Raw genomic sequence first — 23,146 nt, forward strand, 5'->3', positions numbered from 1 at the left:
TAGTCTTGTTTTCTCTTGGATTATCAATGCTATTTCTAAAGATTTAGCAGATGATTTTGTGTTTTGCTCATTAGCACATCAGTTGTGGAATGAACTTGAAGAATGATTTACTTGAAGCTCTAACAACTATAGGATGAGTTGGGCATTAGAGGCGAGTTTTCAATTCTACTTGTGGAGATGCTCGCAAACTGATGCAAGATATGGTTGAGAAAGAAAAATTGATTCAATTTCTGGTTGCATTAAACGCATGTTATAATGTTGTTTATAGTCAGATCTTACTTATGAAAAGTATTTGTCCACAAAGTCTATTCTATGATGTTGGACCAATGCGGGAAATATCTACATGGTATTGGGCCAGGATATTACAATTGGTATCAGAGCCAACTTCCTATGTACGATGTATGGTTCGGGAAGGAACCAGATGGAAGTTGGTGGGCCTGTAACGACCCGGTCAGCAGTGGGTGGCATCGGGATAGAAGTCATGAGTAAGGAGCGGCCCTAAAGGATTGCGGTAGGGGTAGAAATGAACTGAATCCCACATCAGAAATTGAGAGAGTGACTGGCGCTTATTAGTAAGGTAGAGATCCAATACATGCAAACGTGTTTTAAAGCCGTGAGGCCCAATGTGTTGGATTTAGGCCAAAGCGGACAATATCTACATGGTATTGGGCCAGAATGTTACATTTAGGTTCTTTTTCTAGAGTGATAGCTTGAGATATAATAAGAACTTCTCATCTTCTTATATCTAAGGAATTTCTAGAGTGATAGCTTGGAAACTCCACACATACTCCTAAATTGTACTAGTGTGTTGTAACTCACTCAGCTTACACCTCGCTGTGAATTGAACATTCTCTGGAGAGAATTGAGCTCTAAGCCCATTTTTGAAATCCTCCCGAGTGTTGACTGTGCTTGAGCATGCTTTATGTCTCCACCATAATTTTACGTCCTCATCTAAGTATAGTGGCACCACCTCCAAACGATCAGAATCCAAGCTTGTCTTGGTAGCGGCAAAATAACTTCCCAAGTTGAATAAAAAGTTATCGACTTCCTTTGTATCTCGGTTTCCTCCAAAAGGTTTTGGTTCTCGAATTTTGAGTTTCGCGAGTTCTCGAGGTATTCCCCATTCAGGGAAATAAATTCAACCTTCTCTTGCACGTCTTCCAACTCACTTTTGATAAACCCAATCTCGTCTATAGTGTCAGCAGTCATTCTATCCACAACATCAGATAGCTTTATCTGTGTAGCTTCCACATGGCTCACGGGAGCAGTAAGTTTGTTAACTTCTTCATTGCCTATAAGATAAGAATCATCATTATAGGCGTTCACACATTTCCTTTGGAGCACCCCCACCCTCTGGTGGTTGGTCCCTCCGGGAAGTGGTTCTTGCAACCATTTTATGAATCACATTGGCATTAGCCATCACAATTTTGAACAACTTAGTTTGGGCTATTATGTCCCTGATCACATCAGCATTAGCCACAAAGGCTTGAAACAACTCCACACTGAGCCCCGTGGCCATCGGTGGTATGACTCGTGAAACCTGGGCCTCTGTCGGGTTCACACCTCCATTTTCTCTATGGAGTTTCAACATTGTCTCCTCTATGTTAATAATGTGTTTGTTACTCTCCTCGGCCTCTGCCGAGAGTTTCGACATTGCCTCCTCTAGGCTATCAATACGTTTGTTACTTTCCTTGGCCTCTGCCAGATTCATTTCTCCAATTTCTCTTTGGAGTTCTGACATTATCTCTTCAAGGCCATCAAGACGTTTTTTGTCCTCTAACACCGCAGTGGTTAGATTCTCTAATTCAAGTTCTTCCAAACGCCTCTCAAGGGCTTCTATCCGTTTAAAGCTATTGCTTGCCATAATATTTGTCGGCTATCGCATTCCAACTCTGATACCAAATGTCACGGGACCAACCTGATGGACCCGTGTGGCGCTCACTTGACACTTTGTAAGTAAACCAACCAAGAGAGATAATTCACCTTATTTGCAATAATCATACACAAAGATTAGATATCGCATCCAAGATATATGAGTCACACATATAACACAATTATAATACAATCAAGCATATTCACATACAATCATAGGCAACACAGAAGGGACACGGAAGTAAATAACATGCAGATGATCTCATTAATATATAATCGACAAGACTACATCCATAAGGTCTCATCATGTAGTAGTAGAAGGGGCAACTAGTAGAGATGGTGGAACACAAGTAAACCAAGTCACAAGTTCCAATGTGACAGGTCACTCCTTATAACGTTCTTATACCAAGTCGAAGCCTAGAGCCAACGATCGTTACAATGTTTCATTCAAGACTATATTCACTCTCTTCCATTACATAGTATGATTATAAGGATTATCCCTCCTTACATTATACCATGAATATAGTTAGTAGTATAAAAGATTGTAAATAAACTTTTACCTTTGAGATGAATATGGAGATTTCTTTTCTCTTCTCTAACCTTTTCTAAATTAAATCTGCTATTAATTAGTTTTAAACGTCTAATTTAATTAAATTTGTTATTAATTAATTTTAAACATCTAATTTAATAAAAATAATGTTATTTAATTCATTTTTGTACATTTCAAAATAAATAAAATATACTTTTCTATTTGAAAAAAACACCTTGATGTACAAGAGCTTAATCAAATGAAATCAAAATCAGCAATAACCTTTAAAAACTGCCAAATGCAGATCACAATAGAATTACCCAAATTTTTGTGTAAAACAAGCATAAAGAATAGAAAGAGACATTTGACAGAGCAACAAAACCGATTATCTAGTAATGATTGGGATGCCACATGGCATCCAATAATAGGATACTGCTCAGCATGCGCTGGATCCTATTGCAGTTTATTCTAGAAATGAAAGACTTAAAGAATAAGCAAATGAAAGGAGCTTAGTGGGTGTGTCGTAATTGGCTATGCTGGCCAACATGAAAAAGGTGGCTTCGTCTTCCACTACACTTTGTTGCTTTCAAACTCCTTAATTGCCTCTACATTTCAACACATTTTTCTACTTCTATTTTCAAATAGAAATTAACTATAACAATGTCTTTCACCAATTCTTATTTACCTAAACTGATAGATTTACCTAAAGTGGTTGAATTTAACTATAACAATGTCATTCAGCAAACCACTTAGAAAATAAGCATTAGGGTTCCAAATGCAAAAAAATATAGTAAAAGACATAAAGGTCAAATTTTATTTTTAGTGAAGTACAGATTTGACTCTAACGTAAAAGATGTTCAAATTTGATCCTAACATAGTAAAATCAATTTCAACTTTACTTGCTAAAAATTTGAAAAAACTGGTTCCACTGTTATTTCACATAGGACCTTCCAAATTTCAATTATTTCTAACACCGTTATATAAAACTTGTTAAAATATTAACAACTAAGACTGCCACATATGAGTTAATCACAAAAAAAAATATACAAAACTAAATTGGCAAACTTGTTTGGAAAGTCTGATGTGACTGTTAAATAACAGTCACAACCAACTTTTTCAAAATTTCGATAATGAAAATCTAAAATTGAAAACGTTAGGATTAAATGTACAAAATTTCATACATTAAAACTAGGGTTGATTTCAAATAAAATAAACCACTATGATTTCACGTTTTTGCAGATCCGTACTTGTGTTTTTTTTTTTTTTTTTTTTTGTTACAGAACAAATGTGTGGTTGACATCATTAGCCATTTTAGATTGATTTTGCCAAATTTAACCGATAACAACCTGAATTAACCCTTAAAAATAAATTTGCACTTCTTTAAAAAAAAAAAAAATATAGGGTCAAACTTTTTCCTTATCCCATATCATAACCATGTCAAAATATCCTTAGACGTAAAGATACAAAATAGCCTTGAAGGGTTCAAGTGCAACATACTTTATCTTTACTTATAATTAATTAGCTCAATACAATATGTGCCAGATTAGTTATTTCCATTTGGTAGCTTCTTGTTAGCTTTACCAGTGATGTTAAACTAACTACACCATATAAAAAAAACAAGACAAAAAAAAAAAAAAAAACTTAATACATCAAGATTTCTGAATTTGGCTCAAAAAGTTTGTCGGCTTCTAAATTGATAGAGTATGTCATTAGCTCTTTGAACTTGCTTAAAGTGACATATTGGACACTTTAATATATTTAAAGTTACATATTGACCCTCTAAAATTGCTTAGAATAACATATATGAATCTTGAACTTGTTTAAAGTGATATAAATTTCGATAAAACCCAATCATATTAAGTTTAAAGGGTCTAAGTTCGGAGGTTGGCAAGAAAAAAAAAAATCATGAAACACATAGTAAACTACATAATTTTGACCCGTTCAAACTTAGGCTTTTTGGAGGCAGGGAAACACCCCGGCCCGTCTGCAACAGCCTTTAATATATATCAATAATTTGAATGGTTATAATTAGCTAACTAACTTCTGATTGGAAACAAACTCACACAACACAAAGCAAAGAAACAGAGAAGATCAGAGCAGAAAAAAAGAAAAAAGAAGAAGAATATGCAGTCACCTTGCTTAGAAGACGCCTCTGTTTTATGCTCTAGTGGCTGCTGTCCAAGCCCTCTCCTTAACTTTGCAGAGCCCCACAAAAAAACAGCCAAAACCAGAAGCACAGCATCAACTTGCCGGCAGAACTTTGCTGCTACAGCTACTTCTTCTATATTTCCAAATACCAAATTCACCAACCCTGAGTCTCTTCCATCTTTGGAAGAATCATATTCTGATTTCACCAAAGTTTATCCACAATACTCTGAAACTCATCAGGTTGATCAAATCCGGGCTGACGAATACTATCATCTCTCACTCGCTCACCACACCTGCTTAGATTATATTGGCATCGGCCTCTTCTCTTATTCTCAGCTTCAAAAACATGACTCCAGAAAACAAATTCTCTCTTCTTCTCCTCCATTATCGAATTCACCTCCTCAAACTTCACATTTTCCCTTCTTCAGTGTGTCTTACAAGACAGGGAATCTGAAGACACAGCTTCTTCATGGTGGTCAGGAATCGGAATTAGAAGCTGCAATGAAGAAAAAGATCATGAGTTTTCTTAATATATCTGAAACTGATTATTCTATGGTCTTTACAGCTAACCGAACATCAGCCTTCAAACTTGTAGCAGAATCTTACCCTTTTCGCTCGAGTCCAAAGCTTTTGACTGTTTATGACTATGAGAGTGAAGCAGTGCAGACCATGATTAATTGTTCTGGTAGAAAAGGAGCCAAGGTCATGTCAGCAGAGTTTTCATGGCCCAGGCTGAGGATTCATTCAGAAAAACTGAAGAAGATGGTTATCAGGAAAAGAAAAAAGAAGAAGAAAAGAGGGCTATTTGTTTTCCCACTTCACTCTAGAGTGACTGGAGCAAGATATCCTTATCTATGGATGAACATAGCTCAAGAGAATGACTGGCATATCTTGATTGATGCTTGCGGACTGGGGCCAAAGGACATGGATTGCTTTGGTCTCTCCCTCATTCGCCCAGACTTCCTCGTTTCTTCATTCTACAAGATTTTTGGGGAGAACCCATCTGGATTTGGATGTCTTTTTGTCAAGAAATCTACAGTCCCGCTCTTAAACGATTCCAACAGTGCTGGAATGGTAAGTCTTGTCCCAGCAAAGAAGCTGTTTTGGTTCCTAGATGAATATTCTGGAACTGATACAGAACTTGAACAAGCATCTAGAGTTGAATTGGAAGTAAATGAATTAGATACATCAAATTCTTTTTCAGGTCCAATACCAACATCAAAAATGCACTCTGGAAAGTCAGACACCGGGGAAACCTCTGAATCCCAAACTGGAGTAACAACTTCACATTCTGACTCACAAACTACAGGAACAGCAGCAGAACAGAAAGAACCAGAAACTTCAGAAATCGCCAAATCAGAGAAACATCCTAAAGTACTCCAACAAGAAACCACAACAACCAACATGAACAAGACCATGGAGGTAGAATGCCAGGGATTAGATCAGGTTGATTCATTGGGACTGACTCAAATCAGTAACAGAGGAAGATGCCTGATTAATTGGCTGGTGAATGCATTGATGAAGCTCAAGCACCCAAACACAGAGGAAATCCCTGTGATTAGAATATATGGGCCAAAGGTGAAGTTTGATAGGGGACCTGCCCTGGCATTCAATGTGTTTGATTGGAAAGGAGAAAAGGTTGAGGCTTCTCTCGTACAAAAACTTGCCGACAGAAGCAACATATCTCTCAGTTATGGATTCTTACATCACATTTCATTCTCAGATAGATATGAGCATGAAAAGGGAACAGTTCTTGAGACAAGAACAAATGAAGTAAAGGCAACATCAACAAACAAGAGGCAAGAAAAAGGAAATTTGGGAATAACAGTTGTTACAGTGGCACTAGGTTTTCTAGCTAACTTTGAGGATACTTACAGGCTTTGGGCATTTATTGCTCAGTTTACAGATGCCGATTTTGTGGAGAAAGCGAAGTGGAGATACACTGCTCTGAATCAAAAAACAGTAGAAGTTTAACCAAAACATTATTTGTTCTTTCTTTAAGATTTTGGAGTGCACCATACATAAAGGGAACACCAAAGTAAAAACAGGTAAAACCAGTTGTTCTTTCGATCATAAAGTCAGAAACTTTCCATTTACATATCATTCATCCATGGCATACCATTGTTCTGTATTTTTGCAGAAGAAGAGCTCAACATTGATAATAATCTAGTTATTATATTATACCAAAACTGGGAAGCTACTTCCTAGCCAGCTGCTCTCTTATAACTCTCAACTGTGTGATTTTCCTGCTGCAATGTGTCTGAAACTTTCCGCTGACCAAAATTAACAACATTGAATTGCACTAATTCTCATCTACCAACACCTTATCTTCATTCCAAATGTATTATCAAGTACAGCAAAATGTATCATTCAATTAAATGATAAAATCCAATGCCTGTTTCTTCGTTGATTCAAGAATGAATAACACAACTTCATAGAAGTCCCATCCTTCCAGACTGCAAAGTCAAAATTTATCTAGCAAATTGTTTCAATGAATTTTTAAATTTTATCTGACATATCTTTTCTTTAAGGGGCTACCATATCAAGAAGACATTATGCAGAAATAGCAGGCATATTAATTAATATTTTTCAATATTTTTCGGAATATTTTAACGAAATTTTACAATGAAAAATAATTAGCTAAAGCAACAGAAATACCATCTGTGCAGTCAGATAATATCTTGTAATAAAGATTTGATATGAATAAGCAACATAACCTTTTTTAGATATGTCAGCAGCCACTTCATATTTCTGATATTATTTATAAGGGGTGAAATGCTAAGTTCTCTACACATGAAAGATTAACAAAGTTAATTACCCTAACTAGGAATGACCAGAGTTTATCCAGAAGTTACCAAGACAAACACTTGAATTACCCGTTGCTATCCACGTATCCAAATGTGTCCTTGTTCAAAAACACCAAAAGTTATCTGGTTTTCTCCAGCTCACGATGCATCACCTTGTTGTCCTTCCAATATAAAGTATTAAAAATACAGATAATGCGGCAGAATAAGAGAGAATCAAATTGCACAGCAAGTCCAAGACAATATCTGGTTAAGAAATAGAGCACTCATTCAATAATTTAGATAGTAACACGTTTTTTTAACTAATATTAGAATTTATGGCATATGGAAAAGGAATTAAGAGCTTAATCTTTCTGAAGGAACCACAGAGGGAACATTTAGTGGGATAAAGATGTCTTTTAATCGAACCAAACCAAAACAAGTTTAATGACAATAACACTATTAAGGTCCATAATCATGCATTCTACATGGAACAGTTGACCTTTGCCCCTCTTTTAAGATACATGATTCAAAAAGTTCAACAAAACCTCAATTCGCAATACCATTACGCTTACTCTCGATGTTTTGTTTTTCTTTTCCTTGATAGAACTCTTACCAACATGTTTAAGTAATTTGACAAAGTATCCATCTGAAAGAAAGGTTCACTTAACTAGACTAAAGCCTCATTGGCTAAACACATGATAAAATTACAAGGGGGCATTTTAAATGGAGTTGCTGGCTAGGCTGGGGTCCTGTTGGGAATTTTGACGGGCCAAAATCTTTCCCCCACCATACTAAAAGATATTTTTGGGCTGGCTGGGGGGCTCCCAACCATAGTGTCCGTCTGCCCTGATTAGAACATTATATACATAAGACTATTCTAGCATGATTACAGTCTCGCACTCTGTATATTTTTCTTAGTGACACTTCAATACTTCCTTATTAAGATGATGTGAAAATGGCATCAGTTGGGAGAGTGAAATCATTAAAAAAAAATCAAAAGGACAATACTTACCAGAAGATTTCTTATGATGTCAAGAATGAGCCTGCATCATGCCCTTCAAGGAACATTTAGTTGGTAAGTGAATATAGCAATTTACACACCATCATTCTTAGGATGCTTATATCCTCCACAAGAATATCATGAGACCAGATCCTAGCAACTGTTTAATTGCTTTCTCATATTAGTATCTGACGCACACACCCCCACACGCGAATGCTACTGCGCTTGATCACTTGGTCAATGGAACCAATAGATACTATCGTTCTGAGAAGATCATCGAAACTTTGCCGGTCTCCATATTATCCACTAACGAGGCTTAAGAACCAATCCATGAAAAATCCCCCTCCCCACGCTAAGATTCCCTTTTCTCCCACAAACACGTAATACAGTAACAAAAATTACCACATTTGGCACAAAAATATAGTTACAACCTTGTCAAGGAATCTTGTCCCTTCATAGCCAGATATGACGCTGGTCTAAGCTACATCTCTCACAGGCATCTCATCAAACACTATGTCAGCATGACCAAACGTCACCACCAACACTATAAAAGTGGAGGGTTTTGCAGCATAAAGATCACATCACATATAAAACCCTTCTTGGCAACCAACCCATGAATCTTCCTTCCCTCTTCAAACCCTATAAACTCAGCGCATGATTTGAAACTAAACTATTAGTATAAGGCAATGAGCTAATGTTGCGAATCACATTGCCACAGAAAATCAATTGAATTTACATAGTTTCCACAGAAGACAGCAACTTTGACAATTTATAAATAGTTGCCGCACTGCCTGAAGTAACTAACTGGGAGTCTGGGGAAGAATTGATTTTCTTGAAAGTTTTCAAGTTGGTGCATCTATAAATGCAATCTAAAATCAGTTGATAATTCTCATTTTGACTAAGAAAAGGATCAAAAGCGCGCCATGAAATTTTGATAAAATTTAGTATTATTGGTTTGACAAATTTTATCTGTGTGTGGACCTCAATTTTTCTAAAAGCAATTTGTAATTTTAGCTTTCGTATGATTTTAATGCATAGCATACATACAATTAATTAATTTTAAAAAAAAATTAAAAGATAAAGTATCCAAATACCTCAAAATTTTGAAAGAAGAGTTAATTTATCTCAATTTCATGTAAATGTTATTGAATTATGCAATTAACTTACTAATAAAAATATATTGGTGTCGATAACTCCTTTATACCTAGAATTTCCTCAAACAATTTAAAGCTATTTGATACCTTATCCAATATAATAAAAATGCTTTTATTTTTTAATTAAATGTACCGTTTTTGTCCCTACCAAAAAAAAATGCACCGGTCTTGTTCATGGATTCGGGTACCAGAGCCGGCCCTGGGCCTAGGCCTGGGTGCCTTATAGGCTGTTAGGGGGTCTAAATTTTTTTTTTAATTATTTATATATATATATGCAAAACACAGTTTGTACTAAAATCAATAGGTGGTCTAATGGTTAAGAACGTCTCTGCCTCTGAAAGAGGTCTTGGTTCGACTCCCTCTCTAAGCAGAATTTATTTTTCTCAAAAAAAAAATTATATAAATCTTTAGCTTTCTATTTTTGTTCGACTCTGTAAGCAGATTTTTTTTTAAATATTAATATCAAGAAATTTACATAGAAATCCACTTTTAAAAACTTATTTACAATTATATCAAATTAATAAAATTATTATTTTTAATATACAATAAAACCTCTATAAATTAATAATGTTGGGATCATGGAATTTTATTAATTTATAGAGTTATTAATTAATCGATAAATTAATAATTATTAATTTATAGAGTGATTTTAAATTTTTTAAAAATAAATTTTAAATTACTAATTTAAATAAAACTTTTGTCTAAAATCAATGAACAAATAAAATTAAATGTGCATTATATAAGTTAATTGAACTTGGAAGTTCAGTGTATTTATGTTAAAAATATTCAATGTATCATAGTTAATGAATAATATAAATTTATATGGAGTATTGTTTTAAATCATACAAAAAAAAATGAGGATGGAGCTGAGGATATAATTCGGTACTTTTGAAACCAGTCAAAGGAAAGAAAACAATTATAACATCAATCCACCCTTTAGAATTTTTTGTTACAATTTGACAAGGATATACCAGGACTTTTGAATGTACAGAGAATAGTTAGAGATGAAATTCAACTAAATTTAAATTTCAAAAAAACAAAAATAAAATACTATAGATTCATATTTTGCTAAATTATATCCTAAGTATGTATATCTATATATTTCGCATATTTATTTGAGAAATTATTAATTTATAGAGGTAGTAATACAAAGTATTTATAAAGGGTTGTTCCGAAAAATTATTATCTTATTAATTTATTAAAATTGATCATTTTTTGAACTGGCCCAAGTCGGGACCAGAAGAAATTATTATTTTAAAGAGTTTATTAATTTATCGAGTATTAATTTACAGAGGTTTTACTGTATTTTAAAAAATAAGGTATATAAATTAAGGATTTAATTATAATTTTGTAACCAATTGTCATATTCATGTAAAAAGCCTTAAATTTTATTTAGATTTTAAAGGGTTTAAATAATTAATATTTTAAATAATATATTTTAAACTTAAAAAATGTGTAATTAATTTTTTGAATATAGATTGAGGGTTAATTTAAGAATTAAATTTCTATGTGGTATGCTAAATTTTGTCATACCATTTGATAACATTTTCTCATTCAAGTATTTCCACAAGTGACATTTAACTTATTTTGGATGAAAATTTAATCGATTTGTTATTATATTTTATTTTTTACAAAATGACATAAATTTTGACACGTGATATTTACACGTGGAAATTGATTTAATTATAAGCAAATAGATTTAATATGTAGATAAATAAGAAATTAATGAAATACTTTTTGTTTATCATATATTCAAATATATTTTAAATTTTTTTTAAGTAATTTTTTTTATTAAAGGGTCTTTATTTATTATTCCGCCTAGGGCCTAGAAATTATCAGGACCGGCCCTGTCGGGTACCCAACCGTCATCCCAATGCGCATCATATGGACCGAGCTTATATAAGAAAATTTGATATTAAATCTACTCTGGTTCAGACCCACATATTTTTAGAACGTGTTTAAGATTGGAAAATTTACATTGACATTCATTTTTTATAAAATATCTACAACAATGTTATAAAATAATTTGAATTTTATCAAATTAAGAAACCATCATTTTTTTTAAAGCAAATCACATAACAATCCTAAAAGGTAGGAATTTTGAAATTTATAACTACATATCTATGTGACATTTTTCAAATATATTTTAATGTTTTTAATATATTATTAATTAAATTATCCATATTGATTAAACTACAAATATTATGTAAAAGACCCTTTTAATAGTATACCCTAATTTAAAAAATTTAAACCCTAATTCATAAATCTTAAATCCTAAAAAATATATCATACATCCCTACTTTATAAACCTTAGTCTTTAAAATATATTAAAAATAATAATTTACTTAATTTTACATAATTAAAATTGGACTTTTTACATGAATATCATAATTGATTACAAAATTACAACTAAATTATATTATCAAATTTAATTCTGAATATGACATTATTTTTTATATATAAGAAATAAAATATACTTTTACACCTAATTTAAAAAATTTAAAGTCAAATTCATAAATCATAAACTCTAGACAATATATCCTAGATCTCTAATTTATAAACTTTAATCTTTAAAAATAATGATTTTATTAGTTTGGTATAATTTAAAATTATGATTTGATATAATTGTAGATAGTTTTTCAAAAGTGAATTTCTATATAAATTTCTCATTACTACTTAATATAGTTGTAATTTTTTTAAAAATGTTCTTTGTAAATTCTTGGCTTCTATGTAAAAAGCTCTTTAATTTTTTTTTAACCCTGTTTTCTATATATAACAAATAAAGTATGTTTCTACACCATACTTTAAAAATTATAAACCTCAATTCATAACTCCTAAATCGCAATATATCATAGACCTTAATTTATAAATTCTAACAATAATGATTTGATTAATTTGATATAATTTGACTTAGGGCCCATTTGTTTTAACTACTGTTTGCTGTTGATGTTTGCTGTTATGGTTTGCTGTTTGCTGTTTACTATTGTCGTTTGCTGTTGCTATTTGTTGTTTGCTGTTACGGTTTGCTGTTTGCTGTTTGAAAAAGATGCTTTTTCAAAAAGCAGAGATTCTTTGCTTTTGTAAAAGGCTGCTTCTCAGGTGTGAAAGGCAAACAGAAGATCACTAACCAAACACCTAATGCTGCTTTTCAGATTTAAAAAGCAAACAGGAAGTCACTAACCAAACACCTAAAACTCTCCATTTTGAAATGAAAATGCAAACAGGAGCATGAAAAGGAGCAACCACCCCTTACCTAGATAGTTTTCTAAAAGTGGTTTGTATAGGTAAATTTCCCATTTTTAAGTGAAACCTATTGGATCTGGCCCAACCTGACCGTGAAGAGATCTAGGGTGCAGTAATTGCAATCCATACTTTACACCCTTCGTGGCAAGGCTTCCATAGGGCTTATCTAGAAAGGAAACAAAAAAAAAAAAAATTCAAGCTCATCCATTTAATTTTATGTTTTTTTTTTCATTTTTAATTACAAAGTAATTTCTCTTTCAAAATAAATTACTCAGTTTTTTTTTTTTTAAGGAAAGCTTAAAAAAAAATTACAATGCTTAAAAAAGAAAAACAAGCATCCTTATCATTTATTGTGACTGATTAAATTGTGGAATGCCATGATGTGTAAATAGGAAATTGAAATAGCTATGAGGTCCGCATCCAGTTCATATTGAGGGTTAATGTGGTGAATACTTGAATTACTCAGACATAAAGTCCATTTTAAGAAGTACTAGCTAGCTTTTTCTTGTGTTTTCCATAAACAATTACTCGCATTACCTTAAAGATCAATTATGTATATTGCATCCATTTATAAGGTCTTTGCTTCCTGAATACTAACAGTTAACAAGTATACCCTACTTACCTTTTTATATGTCTTCTCTCATATTCTCATTTAGTTTAGCAATAGTCCTCATTTCACCTTGAAATTGTAGCATTATTACTGTTTTAGTTAGATGATCACAAAACCAAACTGAATTGAACAGAATTGTTTTATTGATATTTTTGAGTTTGATTGGTATTCTTCACATTATCATAATCATCTTTCAACTAGCTATGCACTTGTCGTTTTTATGAAAATGCAAATTTACTCCAATGGTAAAATTTTATTTCGAGCCAAAAATCAAATAAATGTTTAATTTAACCCTTCTTTTTTCCCCTGAAAGAAGAATAATAAGGTCCAACACAAGCCCGACCTTTAAACAAGAATACGGCGGTGTGGCAGAGCCACATCTTCAAGTCCAAATCCAATGGACCACTAGTCATTATAAGGAATCAAACAAACCCAGGCCATTAGATTGCATGCGGGACCTTGATACTTCTCCAGATCAACGGACCCCATTCGTCCTTATCATATCATCCAATCCGTCTATTTTATTTTTTCCCAACTCTATAAATAAATCCTGCTTTTGAGGGTCCCCCTTCTTGGTAGGGCTCGCCAACATAAGTGGGGCTACTTTTCATTCTAGGGTTTCTTCTCTCTTCCTTTTTCCTCCATTTTCCTTTTTCAAATTCTTTTCTTTGTTCATCATCATCATCATCTTCCTCTTAATATTTCATGACAAATTTGAAGACCCCAGTCAACTCTGCAACTTTCTCTGCAATTTTTCAGTACCAATAGTTTCTCAATTTGTTCGCGTTTTACTTTCAATATGGACTCGAATCAACATCATACCATAGAAGAAATCGATCGAGAACAAAGTATTACTCCCAATTTCTCTTCTCCCCAAACATCAATGGTGGACCCGCCGGCACACGGCCCCGAACCCACCATATTGCTCAAAGAAGAAGAGTTAACAGAAACAGAAGGACAAGAGTTCGAAAACGACAACGACAACAACTCTCTTCCGATAAGTCTCTTAACGGTTCCGGATTCATCTACCAAAAACCGCGAGATTGTTCCTTCCAAAAGATCCTCAAAGGACCGCCACACTAAAGTGGAAGGCCGTGGCCGTAGGATCCGTATGCCAGCAGCATGTGCGGCGAGGATTTTCCAATTAACCCGTGAGCTACGCCACAAATCGGACGGCGAAACAATCCGGTGGTTACTGGAGCACGCAGAGCCAGCCATTATTGAAGCAACTGGTACAGGCACAGTTCCTGCAATCGCCGTTTCTATTAACGGAACCCTAAAAATTCCAACAACTTCCCCTGCCCGACCCGACGGCGAGGATCCCTTGCCGAGGAAGCGGCGTAAAAGGCCATCAAATAGCGAATTTGTCGATGTTAACGAGCACCAAAGTTGTGCACCTTCCGGTTTTGCCCCTCTAACAACGCCTACGCCGAACTTCGGAGGAAGTGCGCAAGGTTTGGTTCCTTTATGGCCTATGGGAATGGGGACTTTTATGTTGCCACAATCAGGGAACGGTGGTGGGTCCAATCAGCCACAGTTGTGGGCAATTCCTGCTGGTGCGACACCGTTTTTCAACATGGGTCCGAGACCTATTTCTAATTTTGTGTCAGCTATGCCTCCAAATGGAGGAGGAGGAGATGGTGGGTCATCTTCTCCGATGGGGTCAATGAGTTCATCAAGTTCAGGTACTACTACAAGTGGTAATACTGTGTCAAATGCTAATACTACTCAGATGCTTAGGGATTTTTCTTTGGAGATTTATGATAAAAAGGAACTTCAGTTCTTGACTCGTCATTGTTCTGAGTCTTCTTGAAAGGTCTTCTTTTTTTCATCCTTGAATTATACCACAGTGTTAGTGATAGCAAAAGGTAGAATATTTTGGCTTTCAGGTCCTGTAATGGCTAAAAGCAATAGAATAGCAGCCTGCCTCTGTATTTTCTGGTGTTCTTAATTTTATCTTTTTCATTTTTAACTTTTCCAACTTGATTGGATATTTTGGCTGGGAAAGGAGTACCCACGTGCAAAGTGGGTTCATATAATAATATTGGCTTAAAGCTCAATTAGTAGGTCCATCAATTATATCTTAAAAAGTTAATTAGATTACTAACACTAATTTAAGTTCCTTATAAACTCAAAGATTATATCTTTTAACTTTTTAAAGTCATTAATTTAAGTTCCTTAAAACTGAAAATACCATAATAATTAAAACCGAGCTTATAATCCAAACTGATAATAATATTTGAAACAAAAATATATATAAAAAAAAATCAGATTTAATTGTTAATTTTAGAAGGATATGACTTTTAAATTAGAGGTTGAAAATGTAATTGTTCTTTTTTATAAAAGGTTAAACACCTAATTAACTATAACTTAGGATCTAATTAACTTTTAATTCATAAAATATTCATTGATAGGGGTTAGCGGTCTGCGTTGAAGCTTGTGGGTGAAGAAGAAAAGTAGTGGTGCAGGGTATAAGGGAAGGAGCAACAATTGATATCACGTGACAAAGGGCACGTGTATCTAGGCAAAAGTGGGCCCATAGCACTTCTTTTTTGAAGAAAAAGGTGGTCCCTTCCTGACCCACGCTTTTAGGTCTTATGAGGCTACACTACCTGACACGCGTTGTTGCTTAGCTGTTTCGTGGGGACTTAAACATGCTTTGATTGCCACGTTGACTATCTTTGGTTCTTTCCTTGACCCTTCCCAAGGAGAAAGGGTGTATCATTTTAAAACTTTCCTCTTCACTCACCAACATATTACCGCAAAAGGACCATATCCTTATTTTTTATTCCATCGGTTTCTCTTTAATGATAAATTGGCTCATCGTTAGCTACTTTCTTTCTTATCCTCTAACAAAAAGATCCTTTATAAAATGGTGAAATAGGATTGTTACTTATATTATTCGGCAAAGGTGTAGCAAAAAGTTTTAAAGTAAATTACACTCATGACTTCTAAATTTTGTTATTGTTTTTATTATGACACGTGAACTTTAAAATTGAACACTATCACCCCTGGTCTTTGCAATCTAGTATAATGACCTTTTTCCATTGATCTCAAGTAAAAATGACCGATAATCTCAAAAGAAAAAAAAAATTAAGAATTAAAATTGTTAACAATCATATTTTAAGACCGTTTTCAATTTTTCAGTGACCATTTTTGAAACGCTTTCTAAACAGCTTACTTCTCTCTTAACCAAAAACACTCAAATGGCCTCATTTCTATTGCTTAATGTAAAATGCAAAGTTCAACAGTCACAATATCAATATCAATTTCAAAGTTCAGGAAACTGTAATGAAAATAAGAACAAAGTTTAGAAGCAATGAGTATAATTTATCCTAAACCAGGGCATCGAGTATAATTTATCCTAAATCATTTTATCTTTAGATAAATTCTTGTCTCAATACATGTCTCACCACTGGTCCAAAAAACTGATTTGACATTTATACAAGTTTGTTAGCTCCTTAAATTTACTTAAAATAATCTATTAATTTATTTAAAATGACCTATATTTATTTAAAATAACATATTAGCCTTATAGTGATCTATTGATACTTGAACTTGCTTAAACTTAAACTGATATTAATTCCAATTTATCTAAATCATCTATTGTCATACCGCATGGACTGAGGGAATTAATCATATAAACTCAAACAAGTTCAGAAAAACCAATTAGTTTTTTTAACCAAGTTCAAGTCATGAGGGTGAAGCTTGTCGCAACAGTAAACGTTGTTGTCGTGTGACCGAGAGGTCACGTTGAGTCTTAGGAGCGGCCTCTTACCAAAAAATTGGCAGGAGAAGACTTGTCCCCACTACACCCTTGTGGTGGGACCAAGTTCAAGTCATGATGTATTTTCTTCGACCAAATGATAGCATAATACTAAACTATAAAAATGGAAATACTGTATTGAATAAGAAAAATATACTATTATAGAAGTTTAAATGGTACCGTAAAAGGAAGAAATCAATAAGATAAGCTTATACATAATAGTAGCAGGTGAAAAAGAATGAAAAACTCTCCAACAGCTTCATTCAATATGGTGATCACAAATCACAATCATAAAAATGGATCCCAAAAAACCATCTAAGGAATTTAGACTAGTTGTTTTCGAGATCGTCCCAGTCCAAAGCCTAAAACTCATAAATCTTCTTTGCTAATTTTAGTTGATATGGGTTATTTATTCATTTGAAATATTGATGATCGTGCAATGCCATTTCCTTGTCAACCAAATCATAAAGGTCACTTGCATTTGGGGATTTCATCTTTTTCTTTTGTAGTACATGATTTTGTGTACTCCACCTCTTTACCTACTGTTTGCATTAACAAACCTGATAGCTATAAGCCAGCAGTCGAAAATCATTGATTTATTAATATTTTACTTCTATTTTAAGGCCAGTTATTTATGAAAAAAAGTCAAGCCTAAGGACCAAAATAGAATTGAATACTAAGTTGAAGGATCATGAGTGAAATTATCCCACACTTGTAATATAAAGGATCATAAATATAACACATGATTTTTCTTTTTTAATATAACAAAAACAATGAGGAATTCTCATTTGGTGAAATAGTATTATAGAAATACACCCATATGGTAGTTGCCAACAAATTATGAAAGAAACGCACAAGTTCCTTAGTACTATAATCCCTGGTACTACAATCCTACTAGGATTGTAGGACAATTGCAATTTACAGAGACAACCCGACTAACTTGACATAATACAAACTATTATCATTTTTCGTATTTATATCATATAGAATATATAGATAACATAATATGATAACCCGAAATGCCAGTCTCATCTAAACACGGAAATAGCTATGTCAAGTAGTACAGGATGTAGAATGCAGCATAGGTGGATATACTTGACCTCAAAGTACACATGATACCAAATGCAGCTTCTTGTTTCTATTGAGTAACTTGAAAGCACATAAAAACCTTAATTTGTTTAATGTGTTTATTCTTGTGGGTTACCCTATATAATGTACTGTTCTTCCTAAAAAAATATTGTATCATAGTTTCTTTAGTTTAATTTGTATAATTATTCTTCATCCCAAGAACAAATGGCTGTTTTTGGACCAAAACATTCATTTTTTGGAGTAATTTTTCTTCTCTTAATATCCATTTCACTTTCCAAAGCTATACTTGATGCTCATTACTATGACCAAACATGTCCACAGGCTGAGAAAATCATCTTTGAGACAGTTCAAAAGGCTTCCATGCATGATTCTAAGGTTCCAGCCCGAATCCTAAGAATGTTTTTCCATGACTGTTTCATAAGGGTATGAAATCTCTCTCAATCTAATGTATCTACATGCATGCATACACATAAATTCTTACATTATAATTCAGTCTGCATAGTAAACTAATAAGAGCTATCACACGATTTACAATACATGTGGATGAGCATGCCAAATCACTAACAAAAATGTGTGCATGATCTGATTTGTTACTATTGATAGGGATGTGATGCATCTATTTTGCTGGACTCCACCCCTGGAAACCAAGCAGAGAAAGATGGCCCTCCCAATATCTCAGTTCGATCCTTCTACGTGATTGATGAAGCTAAAGCCAAACTTGAAATGGCTTGTCCAAACACCATTTCATGTGCTGATATAATAGCTATAGCAGCAAGAGATGTTGTGACCATGGTAATGTTACTAATGTACTATCTAAACTTGAAACTTGTCGAAAATGATCAAATTTTTTTTTTAAGTAATTAGCTTCAAATTATTAGGTTTCTCCTCATTTTCTTTTTCTAATTACTAGACAACTTTTCCTGTTTTCATCAGTCTAGAGGACCTTACTGGAATGTACTCAAGGGAAGGAAGGATGGAACAGTGTCGAAAGCTAATGACACCATTAACCTACCAGCTCCAACTTTCAATGTGTCACAACTCATTCAAAGCTTTGCTAATAGAGGTTTAGGAGTTAAAGACATGGTTGCTTTATCAGGCGCCCACACTCTAGGTTTTTCACACTGCTCCTCGTTTGAAGCTCGGCTTCACAACTTTAGTTCATTGCATGCTGTTGATCCAAGCATGAATGGAGAGTTTGTTGAGAAGCTCAGAGTTAAATGTCCAAAACCAAACAAGGATCATAATGCTGGAGAGTTCTTAGACTCAACCTCTTCAACCTTTGATAATAACTATTACAAGCAACTCATGGAAGGGAAAGGTGTGTTTGGATCAGATCAAGCATTGTTTGATGATTATAGAACTAGAAAAATTGTTGAATTATTTGCCAAGGATCAAAGTTTGTTCTTCAGAGAATTCACCGCATCAATGGTGAAACTAGGAAAAGTAGGAGTGACTGAACATGGAGAAGTTAGACGTAAATGCCGGGTGGTTAATTAATAATGAACCACGTCGAATTGAGGCCAACACTTTTCTTTTCTTGGAAATTTCTTTTCTGATTAAAAATTACATGAGGCTGATCATGATATGATTTTTCTCCATATCTCAATCAATAAATTTACCTACTGTTTCCTTATCTTGATAGTTATTATCCTTCTCACATCTCTCCTTTATTGCCAAATATTCTTTTATTTATAAAATTAGGAATGTTTCATTAAGTTGTTAATCTCAAAGGGGTAAAACAAGTCTTGACTAGATTCAAAAGCTGTGACTGCAATCGGCTCAACCAAAATCACAGTTAATTTTGAAAAGCAATGCAACTCCTTTCTACTTTGTTTACAATTAAGAAAACTTTTCCCTGATAATAATTCTTTCCAATAATCAAATATTGTCTGCATAAAGCACTCATAAGTGATACAATAATGGCAACATAACACAGAATGATACACCTCATGCCCCCAAAAATTAAAGCTGCATTCTACAAATGCATGAAGTTGTCAACCTTGCATCTAAAATGCACAATCAAGGTTGACAAAGCCAGGAAAGGTTATGCATTGCAGAACACGAAATGCATAAAGGCAAAGAAATAGATGCCAGGTAATGAAGTTTTAAACTTACAGAATTAGCTTCATTTGAATGTGACAACTGCTCTTCAAGCAAAAACTACATCTGACCGGACCACATATTTTACACCTTTGGTAACGTTCCGGGCTTCATGCAACATGCATTTGTTGCCATGAATGTGTAGGAGTGCCATCCCTTCTGTTGGAGCCACCTAAAGAGTTCAAATTGCAAAACAGCCAAATTTCACTAAATGATACCTTAACTTCATCCATAACAAGAAAATGGTTGGGGGAAAAAATTAGATAGGAGTTCACCTCAGCCACAACACCATTCCGTGAACCGTAGAAGACAGTCTCCCCTCCAGCAAGGCACTCTGACGAAGAATCATTCAAGCTTTTTGGACCATTTTTAGATTTGGCCTTACCATCACCACTTAGATATATTAGCAGAGTATAATAGGTGTGTTTCCCATCCTCAAGATCAACACTTTCATCAATATGTCGTCCAAATTGCTGGCCCACCTTGTACCTGAAAAGTAGAAAACTTATTGCACTCCGAATACCATTCGATTGCAAAGTATATGCAGGGTAAAGTATAGATCATAGAGAAATCCCTGTGGATTGAAGTCAACCTAACTAAGTCCTTAAATGGATTCAAGAAAAAGAGAGAGAAAGAAAGAAAGATATATTCATCAGCAAAGAAAGTTTTGTTTTTTTGCAATTTCCTTTAAGACTTGGAGTTTTTTCTTCCATGTAGTAGTTTTGTGTATCACAGGTTAACTAGCCATGCACTATCACTTTATCACATGTCAGGAACAATTTACAAGAGTACCTTACAAAAAAGAATTATAATGGAAAACGAAAATGTAAGGCAAGAGAATGTAATGAACCTATAGAATCTGATATTTGGATTCAAGCCAACAGCAACCTTGCCCCGAATTTTAATATCAGAAAACAAATTATTCAGTCCAGACTCCCATAGAGTAGTTGCAAGAACAGGATCATTTGCAGCTATTCTATCATTATCTCTGTAAGCTTCACCTTTTGTTGGACCAAGGCTCCCTTGATGAACGAATCCAATAGATTCTGCAGCTTTGATGAATGCCTTTGATTCGGCAGATGTCAAGAACCTGTCAATCTGATTATCTCCAACAATGCAAAATTATTAGAATAAGAATGATTTCATAAGAACAACAGTGAATGCATATCTACAAGATTCAAATAAGTAACTATCCCATCCAAATTGGGAAGAAAGGAGCGTGTTAATTCTATGAACAAAAATGTATATGGACACTTAAAACCAAACCAACAAATTAATATCGAATCAAATCTCAAAACAACAAACGGCAATATTAGGTCCAAACCTGGACTGTTAACAAAGAAATTATATTCGATAAAATTAATTAAACAGCTCCCAATTCCAAAAGGTTAAGATACAGAATCAGGTTTGAGCTCTTCAAGACAGCTGAAGCCGAAAAGTGGACTCTAATTTCTTATAAATTCATAACTCCAGAAAACTAATTCATTTCAGGACTCAATATCGTAGTAAATTAAATAATTTGTGTGAATTTTATCAATCGAAAATTCAAAGCGAAAAATGATCAACAATCAGCCAAATTTTGTATGTATAAATGTGGCTCAGGATGTAAACGTTGATGGGAGAAAGTGAAGGACACTTACAGTAAAAAGATCGTTATCTTTGAGATGATTAATCTGGAGATTGTTCTTGGGTTTGATGAGAGGCCACTTGGACTTTGAAGATGGATTATTGCCTCTATTGGCATCTTTTCTCTCTCCCATCTTTCTCTTTTTTATGTTTATACCTGTGTTTCCTACCTCTGCCATAAACATCCCTCCCCCCTCGCTTTGATGTTTTCCTTTATGCAACTGCAAGTCTCTCACTATTTGATTAAATAAGGCCCAATAAATACGTGGGCCAAGTTTAAGCCCAGTATCATTTCACTCTAGGGCTTTTTTACAGCGATCCACATTTTTTCATGATTTGTTTAGATCCTCATCCTCTACCCCAATTGAATATATAATGGGGGGACTCGGGACTATAAGAAAAAAGAATATTTTTATGAAAATCATAGATATAAAATTAATTTTAAATAAAGCATGATTTTATATAAAATTACAACTAAATATATTATTAAATGGGTTAAGATGTAAAAATACCGCTAATGTTTTGGGTCAGGAGCAATTTTACCCCTAAAGTCTAAAATGGTGCAATTTTACCCCTAACGTTGGAAGCCAATAGCAATTTTACCCCTAACGTTAATAAATTGGGCCAATTTGAGAAATAATTCATCAAACTGTCTTCTCGGTCATGAATCTTGTTATCTACACTTCATACGTGTGTCATTTTATCAGTAACAAATCACAAACATTCGTTGGGATGTGAAAAAAATAAAAAAATATACTATCTTTTTGTATGGATTAGACAAAAAAAAAGCAAAAAATCCACCGAATTTATAAATATTAATCTCAAATTCTATTATTAAATTATAAAAAAACATGAAATTCTTTTTTTACAACGAATTATTATGCAATTGGTGCAGAATAATGAATAAAAATATCTGCGTTTTATAACAGTGTCTGAAATTGATCCAATTTATCAACGTTAGGGGTAAAATTGCTCTTGGCTTCCAACGTTAGGGGTAAAATTGCACCATTTTAGACGTTAAGGATAAAATTGCTCTTGGTCCAAAACGTTAGGGATATTTTTGTACCCTAACCCTTATTAAATTTAATAATTAGATTTATAAAATTATAGCTAAATTATATTATTAAATTTAATTTAAATATGTTACATTTTTTTCTATATATCATATACTATAATTTAAAAAGTCTAGACTTCAATTTATAAATTCTAGACCTTAAACAATA

General features: G+C 33.7%; 4 protein-coding genes and 1 long non-coding RNA gene across 9 annotated transcripts; 3 read left to right on the plus strand and 2 right to left on the minus strand.

Moving 5' to 3' along the window:
* Window positions 1-4,525: 4,525 nt before the first annotated feature.
* Window positions 4,526-6,959, plus strand: LOC136226143 (uncharacterized). Its single transcript, XM_066014482.1, has 2 exons — window positions 4,526-6,597; window positions 6,690-6,959. The coding sequence occupies exon 1, from the start codon at window positions 4,526-4,528 to the stop codon at window positions 6,521-6,523; it is 1,998 nt and encodes a 665-aa protein (XP_065870554.1). The 3' UTR covers window positions 6,524-6,597; window positions 6,690-6,959.
* Window positions 6,698-9,275, minus strand: LOC136226152 (uncharacterized). 3 transcript variants are annotated; one of them, XR_010687621.1, is made up of 3 exons: window positions 8,348-9,275; window positions 7,426-7,599; window positions 6,698-7,336 (listed from the first exon to the last, which is right to left on the minus strand). It is a non-coding gene; the product is annotated as an uncharacterized lncRNA (long non-coding RNA). The 3 variants fall into 3 exon arrangements; XR_010687619.1 differs by having other exon boundaries at window positions 6,698-7,005; window positions 7,267-7,599; XR_010687613.1 differs by having other exon boundaries at window positions 6,698-7,599.
* Window positions 9,276-13,934: 4,659 nt separating this feature from the next.
* On the plus strand, window positions 13,935-16,208 carry LOC136226164 (transcription factor TCP19). Its single transcript, XM_066014499.1, has one exon. The coding sequence runs from the start codon at window positions 14,142-14,144 to the stop codon at window positions 15,153-15,155; it is 1,014 nt and encodes a 337-aa protein (XP_065870571.1). The 5' UTR covers window positions 13,935-14,141; the 3' UTR covers window positions 15,156-16,208.
* Window positions 16,209-17,289: 1,081 nt separating this feature from the next.
* LOC136226174 (uncharacterized) lies at window positions 17,290-22,124 on the minus strand. 3 transcript variants are annotated; one of them, XM_066014528.1, is made up of 5 exons: window positions 21,938-22,124; window positions 21,148-21,395; window positions 20,573-20,786; window positions 20,313-20,469; window positions 17,290-17,675 (listed from the first exon to the last, which is right to left on the minus strand). In XM_066014528.1, the coding sequence occupies exons 1-4, from the start codon at window positions 22,106-22,108 to the stop codon at window positions 20,347-20,349; spliced, it is 756 nt and encodes a 251-aa protein (XP_065870600.1). In that variant the 5' UTR covers window positions 22,109-22,124; the 3' UTR covers window positions 17,290-17,675; window positions 20,313-20,346. The 3 variants fall into 3 exon arrangements, with proteins under 3 accessions (XP_065870600.1, XP_065870589.1, XP_065870581.1); XM_066014517.1 differs by having other exon boundaries at window positions 17,291-17,650; XM_066014509.1 differs by lacking the exon at window positions 17,290-17,675 and having other exon boundaries at window positions 19,997-20,469.
* Window positions 18,402-19,857, plus strand: LOC136217418 (peroxidase 66). Its single transcript, XM_066004014.1, has 3 exons — window positions 18,402-18,620; window positions 18,801-18,989; window positions 19,131-19,857. Exons 1-3 carry the CDS (start codon window positions 18,402-18,404, stop codon window positions 19,692-19,694), a joined length of 972 nt encoding a protein of 323 aa, XP_065860086.1. The 3' UTR covers window positions 19,695-19,857.
* Window positions 22,125-23,146: the final 1,022 nt, after the last annotated feature.

This window comes from Euphorbia lathyris, chromosome 1 (assembly GCF_963576675.1).
Source record: "Euphorbia lathyris chromosome 1, ddEupLath1.1, whole genome shotgun sequence".
NCBI lineage: Eukaryota > Viridiplantae > Streptophyta > Magnoliopsida > Malpighiales > Euphorbiaceae > Euphorbia > Euphorbia lathyris.